Source organism: Trichogramma pretiosum, unplaced genomic scaffold, assembly GCF_000599845.2.
Source record: "Trichogramma pretiosum strain Unisexual culture from Peru unplaced genomic scaffold, Tpre_2.0 scaffold112, whole genome shotgun sequence".
Lineage (NCBI taxonomy): Eukaryota > Metazoa > Arthropoda > Insecta > Hymenoptera > Trichogrammatidae > Trichogramma > Trichogramma pretiosum.
In genome coordinates, this window is record NW_019641022.1 from 280,940 (window position 1) to 293,757 (window position 12,818).

The following is a 12,818-nucleotide window of genomic DNA, read 5'->3' on the forward strand; positions in this document are numbered from 1 at the left end:
AGTGTATAGGGATCGTGACGTAACGATTTAACCGCGTGTGCGTGAATGACATGTGTAAAAATAATAATAATAAATAAATAAATATGTATGTGTGTATAGAAAGAGATTGGAAACGAGATGCAAGTCTTGGGCCGAGACGGTGCGTGGGATGTTGTTGTATGTATGTACAGGACCGAGCACGTGGGCTTCGCGCTCGTCTTTTCAAGTGTCGCGCGTAACACAATACACACAGAGGCGCGCGCGCGTGTCATCTCTCGACCGTGTGTGTATGTGTATGCGTGTTTGCGAGTATACTTTGATACGTATCATCTCGCACCGTATATATACAACCGCACACATTACGGGGGAGGACTCAATGTGTAGCACGCGTATATATATACAGGCGCATAAAAAGAAAACGAAGAAGAAAAAACATCGGCTTTGGCGGGCTGGTTGGTGACGTTTATATTAGCTGGAAACGAGCTGTTTATGTAGACGCGAGCATCGCGCTGTACCGATCCGATCGTCGATCCGACCCCATTATTCGGCTAATTCGTTAATTATAAAGCTACTGTAGTGGCGCAGACGTCGGTTCGACATATTACGGCGCGGACGTTTATGCAAATGCGAGCTTTTCCTCTCTCTCTCTCTCTCTCTCTTTATATAAATACGCGCGTATACGAAGAGGAAACTCGCGGCGGCGCGGGCACGCGACTCGGATCCAATTACGGCGCCGCGTCCACGAGCGCGTCCAGTGCAGCTTTGATTTTTTTTCTCTTCTCTTTCTCTCTGTTACATCCGTCGATCCTCGTGGCTTTTAATAATCGCTCGTAATCGCTTATTACGGATCGTTCGAGTCAGCTTATTAAGTTATGGCTATTTCTAGATTATCGCTGCTACGCTGTTACATGATCGTTTCTAATGCCCTGATCCTTTTATACCGTTTTTTTTTTGCTTTTGTAAGAAATCATTTCACCGCGAGCATTGTGTAATCTGATTAGCTCCACGGCAGTCGCTTGATTGTCTAATTTCAATAATACAAACGGCAATAGCGGTTATATTTATAAGTACGCCCCGCGCGCGCAGGCGTGTATCGTATTTACAGGAGCAAATTGACTCTGGCTCGACCGAGTACAATGACGCGAATAATAAATACAGCGACGTCGGGTGTGGGCCTATTACATGCGTATACGATCGAGTAGCAGAATTTTATAATCCTGTGGCTGCTGTTGTACCGGATCGACCCGCACATAGCTGTATCCGATTACCCCGTGCCGCGCGTTTGGAGAGCCGAGAGCGACGCATCCACCCCCGTACGTGCATTCGAATATATATAGGCTGCAGCTGAAATCTGCGCGCGAGCCGTGTACCCTATATACAATGCACGGAAAATCGATAATTCGTTAAATGCCAATTGCGAAATGCGGAAATATATATGAGTCAGAATCGTCGATATATAATCGTTATGCAGCGGCTAAATTTCGACGTTTCGAATTCGTATACTCGGCTGGCACAGCTGATCCTCGCTTGCATTCGTACGTATATACCCCCATACACGCGCCCACATAAGCGTGCCGTTCGCGGGCGAGCCTGACACGGGTCGATCATTATTATATATTGGAAAGCTGCGCGCTGATTGAGAGCTGACACGGATCGGCTCTGTCTCTCTCTCTCTGGAGGAATGATAAATGACAAAAGTGTGCTGTATATACGCGTGCCAACCTGGGCACTGACGTCTTTTTGAGGAATTAGAAAGTTATTATTCAATGGTTGAAACCGCGATCGATGTATGGTTCGTTCGCGCTGAAACACGGTTTCGGCGCAGGCTGCATAAATAATTTTTTAACTTCGAGATTTATGGAAGCTTCTAATCCGAGAACGTTGCCAACTATTGCAACCGAAGTATTTCAAGTCCTTCGAGTGGATTTCATTCTCAATTTTTACTTATATATGCACAAAAGCCATTCATCGATGCGTTCCAGAACAACAAAAAAAATTCATCCTCGAGCATAACCAATGACGCTTCAGAAGTGTACCGGTCATCGTACGTTTAAAGGGCAAAAAGAAAAGCCCTCGAGAATCATGTCGACCGCACTCGATGATTTCACTTCCTTCTCTTCTCTTTTTTTTTTAATTCATATGAAAAAAAAACCGCCCGATCGTAATTTATTTCCGCATATTCCGGTAAAAGAAAAATATACCCGAACATTAATTTTTTCCTCGCTCTTCTTCTGTTGCGCGATGCACAATGAGCGCATAGATGAGCTGCCGGACCTCTTGTGGACGTTACACAATGTGTGAATCCGTAACGGGCGAATATCGATCACGAAGGGGCCCCCGAAAAGTGTTCCTATCTCGAGTACGAGTGTTGTGTACTGTATACAGCACACGCGGACTGACCCAAAAGGTCAGTGAAACAAAAAAAAAAATGGAACACGTCCTGCCCGTAAGGACGAGGAAAAAAGAGGGAGAGAGGCGTATGCTGCGTCGATGTCGAAAATCGAAAACTCCGAAAGCGATTAATTTATCGCGAAGGTTCGGAAGTCTGGCGAGCGACGTTTTGGCGCGCGAGGAATATTAATCGCTCTTACAAGGAAAATCTGACGCGGTACACGGGAGGGCGTCGTCGTTCGAGTGGATGTATAAGCGTCTTGGACGCGCGAGTCGTTTGTCGGACACGCGTGTAAATTCAAGTCAATTATCCTCGTTACGATTTTATTTACTATACGAGCCTGTATCGCTGAGATTGACTCGAAAGTCGTTGCGTTATTTATTTAATTTCCGAAACGATCCCAAAATAAGCACCCATTCATCATTCACTCTTTTTTCACTTTTGACGGAAGTAAAAAATTGAAGTATAAAATTCGAACGCATAGCACTTGAAGTTCTAATGACTTCGAGCCTCGGTTTCTACGGGCGCGCGCGCCATGTCGCTTCGAGTGCCCAAAAATGACATTCATTACGTTCAAATGATGATCGATGTACTTCCTTGGTGGTATGAACGATTCGAAGTTCGATATATTTCGGATAAAAAAGGTAACATCTTCGAATCTTCGGTTGCTTTCGATAGGTCATTCTCGAATTTTGAGTTCAGTCGAAACTTGAAAAGTCTCAAAGTCGCAGCTAAATAATTTTTTACGCAACAAATATTAATAAAAAACGGTATTGAGCTATATGACTTTTACAGGTCTACTATTGAAAATAATAAAAGTCATAACTTAATTTAAACTGAATTTTTCATTTTTTTTCTGCAACTATATGGTATAAAGCTGTCGCTATCGATTCGATTGGGTACGCGATTTGATTTGTGGCAAATCCTCGCGACCCAAAATGAATAACTCACGAATTATACTGCTCGTTCATTAAAGCATCTTACCGAGCACTTGGGAAGGATGCGCGAATGAATAAATCGAGTATACGCGTGAGAGATACGTCGATATTATTCCCGCGACAAATGCGCAATTTACGACCTTTGGAGTGCGAGAATTCGAACCCTTTCGCCGGATCGAGTGCACCCTTGATCGCGCGCGACTCGATCGATTTGAATTTCGTGCGCATACAGAAAAAAGCCGTAGAGAATCGGATATGAATTTTCAATGGACGCCGAGTGCGCATTATAAATAAAAGCTCCATCTAGAAGATGTGACGTAGCGTGAAATATTTATTGTGAACGTTCGACGATGCACGTCTCAATATTCGAACCATCGATCGTAGCAAATGCTGTAAGTTAATTTAATTTATTAATTTTTTCATATTGATGACGAAAATACGACGACGACGACTACGATTTATTGGATTGTAATTGAATTCATCATCGAATTGCATTTCTCTGATTATGTAGTATATTACTTTATAAACCAGCTGCTCGCCGAGTCAAACTGCAACTGATTCACTCGGCTTAATTTTGTCGGTTTTACAATAATAAATACAAAAAAAAAAAAGAAACGAATACATTGTTATTGTTCTTACTCTATGTATGTAAATAGCTTATACGATTAAAACTTGTATTTTTTAATGCCCTCGCTTACCTTAGAAGCCCGTATCGTTCGCGAAAAACGATTTATACCCCAGCTCGCGCGCTCTCGCTCCTTCGAATATCGTACGATTCAATAATTTATGAATATCCTAATGCGTAAACGCGCACAAAGGTACGGGCCAGCTCGTGAAACATGGTCAGCGGTGGTGAACAAAAAAAAAAAAAAAGCAGGAAAAAAATAAGAAAAAAAATCAATATAGCCCCGCGCGCGCGCTCGTGAATAATTGAGCACTCGAATGTTACTCAACTCGCCATCGGAGGCAAGCAGAAAAAGCAGTTGCGCGCGCGCGGCGGGTCAACGCAGAGATCTGCGGTGTACTACCCGCACAGGTACAACACGCGCTCCGTAATATATATATATGAATATATAAATACGCACATGATACACGCTCGAAACGTATCATTAAACTTGCGTATACGCGTATATACGGGGTGGCATTGAATATGTACCGCGAAACGACCGCAAAACTTTTCAATTGACCAACGCAAAACGCGGGGCATAGAGAGAGAGAGGAAAAATCGTACGTTATCATCGACGGGGCACATGGGTGTTTGTATGTATACACACGAGCCGAAGCGTGTTATACGTGGCCGATGTGTCACACAGCTCTCGAATGTAACGGCTATACACGAGCAGGACTACGTATGGAAACGAGACGAATAAATATTACATTATCCCGACGACAGAGAGAGAGAAAAAAGCTGAAAGTTTGATAATATCCGGTACTGCTGCTGGCTGGCTCGAAGGTGAGATGCGGGACAGCTGCGTGCACATTTACGCGCGCTTTACACGTATGTACGAGCGGCGCGTAAACGCATTTACAAATGTAATATAGTTAAATGCATCACAATGCACGCGACTCGCGGAAGCTGCGCCAAACTCGTGTGTGGGTGCACACCACGAACGCGTCGAGTAATTGGATATCTAATTACCAAACAAAGGCGATTGCATTCAACTGCGAACGCGTAATTGTGTTTTCTTCCTTCCCCTCGTGCACCTACGCGACGTTTCGCGCTTTTATCCATCGGGGCTTTGGTTTCGAAAACGAATGGAGACGAGATGCGGTGACTTTTTGTGCTTGACTGCGAGGCCTTTTTTTTGAGTCCGTGTGTGTATAGTAACTATTATTATAGTCTCTCGAATGAGATTGTCACAACAATGAGATATCCTTCGTGACGAACATCGGTATTAAAAATCGATCGACCGAGATTCGAGGGTGCTCATGCTCCTTTTTGTTATTCTCAGTTGCAACGAGAAAAAAATTGAGCGGGGGCTGAGCCGAATGACAGGATTACACGCGCATTTATACTGCGTAGGTGGCTCGGCAGATCGTACCTGCGAGGTGTATTTTTTTCTTCTTTTTATTCTTCTTGGCACTTGTCAACATCGCGTTTTCGCTTCACTGTAAGCAGGTTGAAATCCTGATCATTGATCGTGTCGTTGCGAAAAACGCGTTGTGAGCAGTCTTAGCAATTTTATGTTTCAAAAGGTTAATTTAGAAATTGAAGAAAAGCTAGTAAAATTTCTCCGTCTTCTCAACCCTTCGTTGAACGATTGGGAGAGCCAACTTCCAAATCTTCAAGCGCGTAGACTCAAGAAAGGCTTGCATTAAACCACTGTATTTAGTATATAAGGCTTATATTATAAGCACAATTTTGCTATGCATAATATAAACATGTAATAACTTTTTTATGAATTTATTTTGATGTATGTATAATAATTCACATATAATGCACCAAGATAGTAAAAAATAGCATTGTAAAATATAAAAATCAATGTGTAATCAATGTGCTAAAAAATATTATTAAAATAAAGCTCGAAAAACCATCGAACAGATCCTACCACCTCCTCAAACTAAAGCCATCAACTTTCTTAAATAAAAAATACTATCAGTAGCATACAAAATTGAAAATCATCTATCAAGGAAAATTTTGAAATTATTTTCTCGTATTTGTATTATTCGACTGTTGTGTTTGTATTCTAGCATTAGTTAGAGCGCGAAGACATGATGTTGACGTGAAGCTGATTTATTTGTACAATGGTTAGAATTAATAAAGCTGTGATTGTTTTCGGATCTCACACATCAAATTGTTGAACATTGATTAATCCATTCTAAATAAAATATTTATAATATTTATCAAACATCAAATAGTTTTGAATATATTATTTCATCGTTATTGAAGCATTCAGCATACAGAAAAAATGCCGCAAACTCTAATAGATCGAAAATATTTTCTTACAAGATCGAGTGCTGAGGTTCTCATTAATCTGGTAAATTATTTAAATGATAACGAAATTGAAGAAGAACAATTACAGGATAAAAATGTTTTGACGACTATATTGCGTGATGGGATGAACAGATATGTAAACCATCCACCTCCGTCCATATACTTAGACACGTTTAAAAGTACAATTATTACTTTTACAACGGATTATTTGAAAACTGTAAATTTATATCGTATCAATACCGCCGTACTTCTCGTGGGATGCATTGAATATATTTTGTTTCCCGAATTGGACGATGAAGAACTGAGAAAAATATATCATTGTAGCCACGTGAAGGCGAAAAAGATATATAATAAATTGCGTGGTTTCCCAGAACAGAAAGAACAAAACGATAACATAGTTGTAGCAGCTAGACAATTTTTTGAATGCCTAATTTTTATACGAAAAAGTGAATTTTTAAAAACAATTCGAAATTACTTGAGAGGCCTTGAGATAGACTCTAACGAACTACAATTTATACGAACAAAATCTATTGAAGTAATGTGAGTACATTTTTTAAAAGTGACTTATATAATTTCTTACTCAAAAATAATTTATAATTTTCAGTAAAGAAAAGGCAGCTAACGTCATTGCTCAACTACCAGTAGATCTTAAGGGTACCATCGAAGATAATGTACTCACGTCTGCTCCTGAATTGAGCGTGTCGAAATCAGTAAACCATAAATCTATTTTACCTAACTCTATAAAAATGATAAAAAAAAAAAAGCCGCTTCTCATAACTCGAGAATATCTTAATGCTAAATGTAATGCAAAGGTTATCATTAATTTGCAAGAATATTTAATTTTTGAGGAAATTGAAAAAGAAAATTTAGATGATAAAAATATTTTAAAGGATATCATTCGTAAGGGGATGAAAAGACAAGTGAATAGCAACCCCGAACGAATAGAATACAGCACATTAAAACGCACACTTCTTATGTTGACACCTGAATATTTAAAGACAATACATTTATATCGAATGAATGTTGGGGTATTGCTGGTTGTGTGTGTCGAGGTATTATTAAACGAAAATAACGAAAACTGTATCAAGGTATATCGTTGTAATCAATCAAGAGCAATCAAAGAATATAACAAATTGTGTGATTTACCAATCAAACAGAAACAACCAGCCGATATAGCTAAAGCAGCATATTCTTTTTTTCATTGTATGATGTTTTTAAAAGAAAATGGATGCTTGAAAACCGTACGATCATACCTGAAAGCAATATCTGATTATATTGACGATGACGAGTTATCTTACATAAGAGACACTTCAATTCAATTAATGTAAGTAAATACTTTGAAATTTTTAATAATATTTTTTATTCTGAAGTTATATTCAATTTTTAGACATGATAATGCAGCTAAGTACCGAGTTGAACCGACACAAATCGATCCGATCGATGATCATTAACTTCACCCAAAAACAATCGGCAGCTTTGTCTGCCTACGCTAGTTGTGCCATTGATTCATTAGTCGTATCAGAAACTCTTAGTCAAAACTCTTCTCACCAGATAATATTAGCTAGAATGTCAATTTTTCAAATGCATAACACTAATGGCTCGAATTGAAAATCTCATTTGACGCGAGGATGCTTTATAAATGCAGTGGCATTAGCTGTCACCCAAATTACCAAAAAATATTTTGTCAATGCAATATATCGAATCTTTTAATCTTAATTAAAAAAGTGTACCCATTCTACGTTGCTGGAGGTGTCCAGAGTTCATTGCTGTTATTCCGTAAATTTATTTTTTGTTCATCACGAGTTTACTCAAAAATTAATGGAAGCTCGAGGTACAAGTGACTTTTTACGTTTGACTGCGAGGCTATTTTTGAGTCCGTTCGTAGTAACTATTATTATAGCCTCTTGAATGAAATTGTCACAACAATGGGATATCCTTCGTGACGAAAGATCGGTATTAAAAATCGATTGACCGAGTTTCAAAGGTGCTTATGCTCCTTTTTGTTATTCTCAGTCGCACTGAAAAAAAATGAGCAGGGGATGAGCCCAATGACCGAATCACACACAACTGCGTAGGTGGCTCGGCAGATCATGCCTGAGAGGTGTTTTTTTTTTTTTCTTCCATTCTTCCTCTTCAAGGGCGTTGGAGGCCATCGATTCACTGCCACCGACGCGTGTAATAGGGGATTAAAGGGATTGGCGGTCGTGAATATTGAGCTCGCTCATACAGACGAGTCGAACTAACGAATTATAAACTTCAACGTCGACATCTCTTCGATATTAAACACTCGTTAACTTCGATCGTACACTCAACTTTAGGTATAATCTCGAATAGCATTTTGACGTTTGAAGTAGCATTTTGCAAGGGTAACCGAAAGTCATCGAACCATCGGCATTTATATCGGCAGCTGTTTGCGTGGTACACCGAGGCAGAATAATACGAGCGATCATTTTTTTCACCAAAGTACCTATGCACAATCGAGCGCAGGATTGTCGCGACGCAACGAAATCGCGATAACGTATAAACATAACGCGCGCGTCAATGGTCATTTTTCACCCGCGCAAACGCACAATGATCATCGCATAATGAAAAAAAATAATAATAATACAATGCGATAACCACGCGTCGATGCGAAAGGCTAATGTGCCGGAATATAATGAGAAACGGCAGCTTTCGCGCGTACGCACCGCGGTGGACTCGTACTGACAAAAAAAAACAGTAATAGTCAACGCGCGCCGATTATTAACGCCCGTTTAAACCCGTCGTATCTCCGCAGCTTATAAAAAATGAGAGAGAGAGAGAGAGGCCAGCAAGCTCGCACTTAATGACCGTAATCGCGCCGAAACCCACGCAGTAATATACAGATGTACATACGCGCCAGCCCAGTGGACGAGCATAATCGAGCACGCATCAACGCGGCTCGCTCGATATTATAACTTACGCGCACTCACCCCCTGCGAAGGTTTATATGTGAGCAATGTAGTAGCGAGGCTATACGACTCGATGACCGTCGCACGCGACCAAATATAATAGCGACGCGGCCAACTGCGCCGCATTAAAAAAGCGTTAGGCGGCCGACTCGCGATCCAAGTTAAGTACCCTAAAGGTACTCGTTGCGTGTTTGCGTCGACTGTATAGGCTGGCACGACGATGTTTTTTTCCTGGAGTCCGAATCGCACGCAAAACGGTTATGATTATAATATTGTATAGTCGGTAAGTGTTGGATAATGAATGGGACAAGTGCTGGACTTTGTTTTTGCGAAAAAGTGACCAAGCCAAAGAAGGAAATTTCCTAATCTAAAATACTTGTCAGCTTCAATCAATTAATTAGGTGAAAGATGATATAACTGTGATATAGCGAAGCAAATTTAACAAGTTATTGGGTTTACTGTATATATAGCCTTGAAATTTTTACGAGCTATGTTTAATACACTTATTTCGAGTCCGAAATTTAAGGATAAGGTCGTAAACTCGTTGACTCGAGCGCGATATCAATCAAGCTACAACTGAGATGAAATCTCAAGTGCTCACATTACTCTGTATAGAAATCGTAATAAAAATTTTACGCCGCATTGCACTTGCGATATACATACATTCATATCGCGTTCGGTGTATCGTTCTTAGTTTATATACAGGCGCCGCGAGCCCCGAAAATACATCGTCGAGAGCGTAGACCATCAAATTCGAGAAAGTTTTTCCAGAAAATTACCTCGCGTCCAAAATCGACCAGCCTCTTCATAAACAACCTCGACAACGACAGCACGGTAGCGAAAAAAAGAAAAGAGAGATACGAGTACGTACGACCCTTCGAAGAATCAGTACGAGTTTAGCGGTGGTATGTATCGTATATCCTTCGGACATTAGCTACAAAGTTACGCAGTATACGTATGAAGTACGTAACGGAGTTGTTTTTTTTTCTTCTTCTACTTTTCGCAACGACGTCTATGCGCTCGTAAACTATAATAGCTGCGAGCACGAGTGTACAAGGGGCAATGATTCGCTCACTTATATATTTTATCACTTGGAAACATAATATCATAAAGCAAATTTGCTAGAGACGATCGCGACCCTTTCTCTCTCTCTTTCTCTCTCGATGTAATGTTTGCAACTAGTATAACTCGGCAACCCTTTTAGGTGTATCGAGCGCAAGTGTATACGTGTAGAGGAATCGAGGCACGAAGCGCAATTATTTCATCGATTGGTTTTTCTCCCGCTGTTCCGAGTTACGACTTCTCGCGAGGCCCCCGAGAGAAGCATCCGATGACAAAGAGGTAGCGAGCCATAAAACCGAAAATACGAGCCACGCGCGCTCTCCGCTATATACAGTATACGTTTAGAAAAGTGGAGAGAAACTATGCAGTGAAGAGAGAGAGAGAAAAAGAAAAAGATGAGGAGAAAAAAAAAGGAGAGACGCGGAGAGGGGTCAAAGGTCGCTTTAATCTGTTGCGCAGATGCCCGCGTGCGTCTTTATTCGAGTTCGTACCGAGATTTAATACCCCCAATATACAGGAGCGAGCGAGTGAGAGTGAGAGAGAGAAAAAAATTGAATAAAAGGAAGGAAGGAAGGAAGGTATGTATGCGCGCGAGTGTACACGAGAATCAACGCGAAAAGAATCGACCTGGAAGGGGAGTAAGAGGGTAAAAATTCAAGTACTATCAAACGTACATCATGAATATAATGCGAGGCTCGAGAAATTACGATCATTCGTGTACCGGTCGCCGCGATCGGTACGTGTGCATAATTATCGCGCACGGGACAAGATCGTCGCTCGGCCAGAGGTTATTAGTCATATCGATGAAGACATTTTTTCCTCCCTGATGCCTTTTACACGCGTCCATTGGGAAATAAGCCTCCGAATTACCGAGCGAAATAGAGAGATCTCGAGGCTTGCGGAAACGCCGCGTATTTATAATATATCCTCGCGTCCGTATAATATACCAATGTGGCCGCTGAAGCGCGAAAAGATCCCCCCGACGAGCCGATGTTCCGTCCGCGTGCACACACCTCGCAGCTTTGTGTCGCAGCAGCAGACATCGCGTTACTTCCAAACCGTTGATTCCGGAGGATCGTTTCGTACTTAGGTGGATATAGAGAGAGAGAGAGCAGAAGCTCGATGTATAAGGCGCGTCCCTCGATCGTCATCAGCTGCTGCTGCTGCTGCGCCCAACGTGTCGATCATCGATGAGCCGTGCAGCATGTATAATAAATACCGAATGCTGCATAGGAGTGATTCGACGGAGACGAGCTTCTAGGCGAGAGTGAATGGATAAAAAAGGGTTGGGTACGCGAGAGGCAGTAAAAATCATACCTTTTTTTGTGCAGTCTTTTTTTTCGATAATACGGGTACTTTTTTTTTCTCTTGCACGATGATAATTGCGAGAGAGAGTCGCTGGTTTTACGAGCCTGGCAATCGCGCGACACAGATTCTCGGAGAGATGCTCAACGAAGCGAAAGACGCGCGATTAATTATAACGCTTACGCACGCAGTGTGACACGGTGTGCGATTTTCTTGCTGTGATTTTTTTTTCCTTTTTTTTTTCTTTTAACGAGGTGACATCGTTCGCCGAGGCGATGAAAAAAAAATGTATCTTCTCCTGAATAGTACAATAGGGACAGCTCGTAGCTCGTTTAATGACCAAGTCTCGACGGGATGAAGATGAAGACGGAAAGCACTCGCTTGCTTATGCGTGAAAATAATTTTTTTTTTTTGATTTCTCGAGAAAATAACTGGAATAATTATCGGAGTATCGGTATGATTTTATATAATTTCGATATCTTGTTAGACGCTCTTATTATAAAAAACTACTATACAATTTAACGATATTTTTTTTTTGATCTTTTCAAAATAAGTCATTATTTTTCCTTAACTAATGAGATAATATAGTTACAATTAATTTTAGAGAAAGGATTTTTGAAAGATTAATTTGATGAGGGAACAAATTTAAAAAACTTATATTATTATATTGAGATGAGTTATATTTTCAATTTAAACATATAGTATTAATAGAGCCTACAATTATCATAAACTGAATTTATTTGATCACTTGTGTGTCTAATTGCTTTGAAAGTGAAACATATTTTATTGATCTCTTCAGTGATTAGAACATTTTAATAAATCCAGAGTCCTTGGTACCTTTTGCACCTCATCGATACATTCGTTGATATGTAAATTTTCTGTAAAATTCACTTGTCATATTTCTGCTTGATACTTTTATGAAACCCACTATAAAATTGAAATTCCGCTTAAAATTGTACCCCGTTTCAAATTTGAGATTTGTTTTTCCAACTGGACTTCTTTAAGGCGTTCGTAACATAGTACCATTGCAAACTGCATCGTTATGAGCTTTGAGTCATGTTCAGATTTCGGAATGATAAATATTCGGAATCGTAAATATTCGGAATATTTAAAATTCGGAATGTTTGAAAATCGGAATATTGAAAACGGAACATGAAAAATTCGGAAAAACAAAATTTCGGAATAAAAATATTTCGGAATGAAAAAATTTCGGAAAAATTAAAATTCGGAATCCACAAAATTTTTAATGGGAAATTTTATTGTCTACATTCTCCACT

General features: G+C 40.2%; 1 protein-coding gene across 1 annotated transcript; it reads left to right on the top strand.

The window, feature by feature from the left end:
• Positions 1–6,079: 6,079 nt before the first annotated feature.
• On the top strand, positions 6,080–7,903 carry LOC106652722. The gene is made up of 3 exons (XM_014371831.1): positions 6,080–6,784; positions 6,849–7,568; positions 7,632–7,903. The coding sequence occupies exons 1-3, from the start codon at positions 6,219–6,221 to the stop codon at positions 7,693–7,695; spliced, it is 1,350 nt and encodes a 449-aa protein (XP_014227317.1). The 5' UTR covers positions 6,080–6,218; the 3' UTR covers positions 7,696–7,903.
• The last annotated feature ends 4,915 nt before the right edge of the window (positions 7,904–12,818 follow it).

What these genes read in the sequence shown, in the direction of transcription:
- LOC106652722 (XM_014371831.1), top strand. Translation starts at nt 6,219, where the DNA reads ATGCCGCAAACTCTAATAGATCGAAAATATTTTCTTACAAGATCGAGT. An exon ending in ACAAAATCTATTGAAGTAAT is followed by an intron (nt 6,785 to 6,848) that starts GTGAGTACATTT and finishes TATAATTTTCAG; the next exon opens with TAAAGAAAAGGCAGCTAACG. An exon ending in GACACTTCAATTCAATTAAT is followed by an intron (nt 7,569 to 7,631) that starts GTAAGTAAATAC and finishes TTCAATTTTTAG; the next exon opens with ACATGATAATGCAGCTAAGT.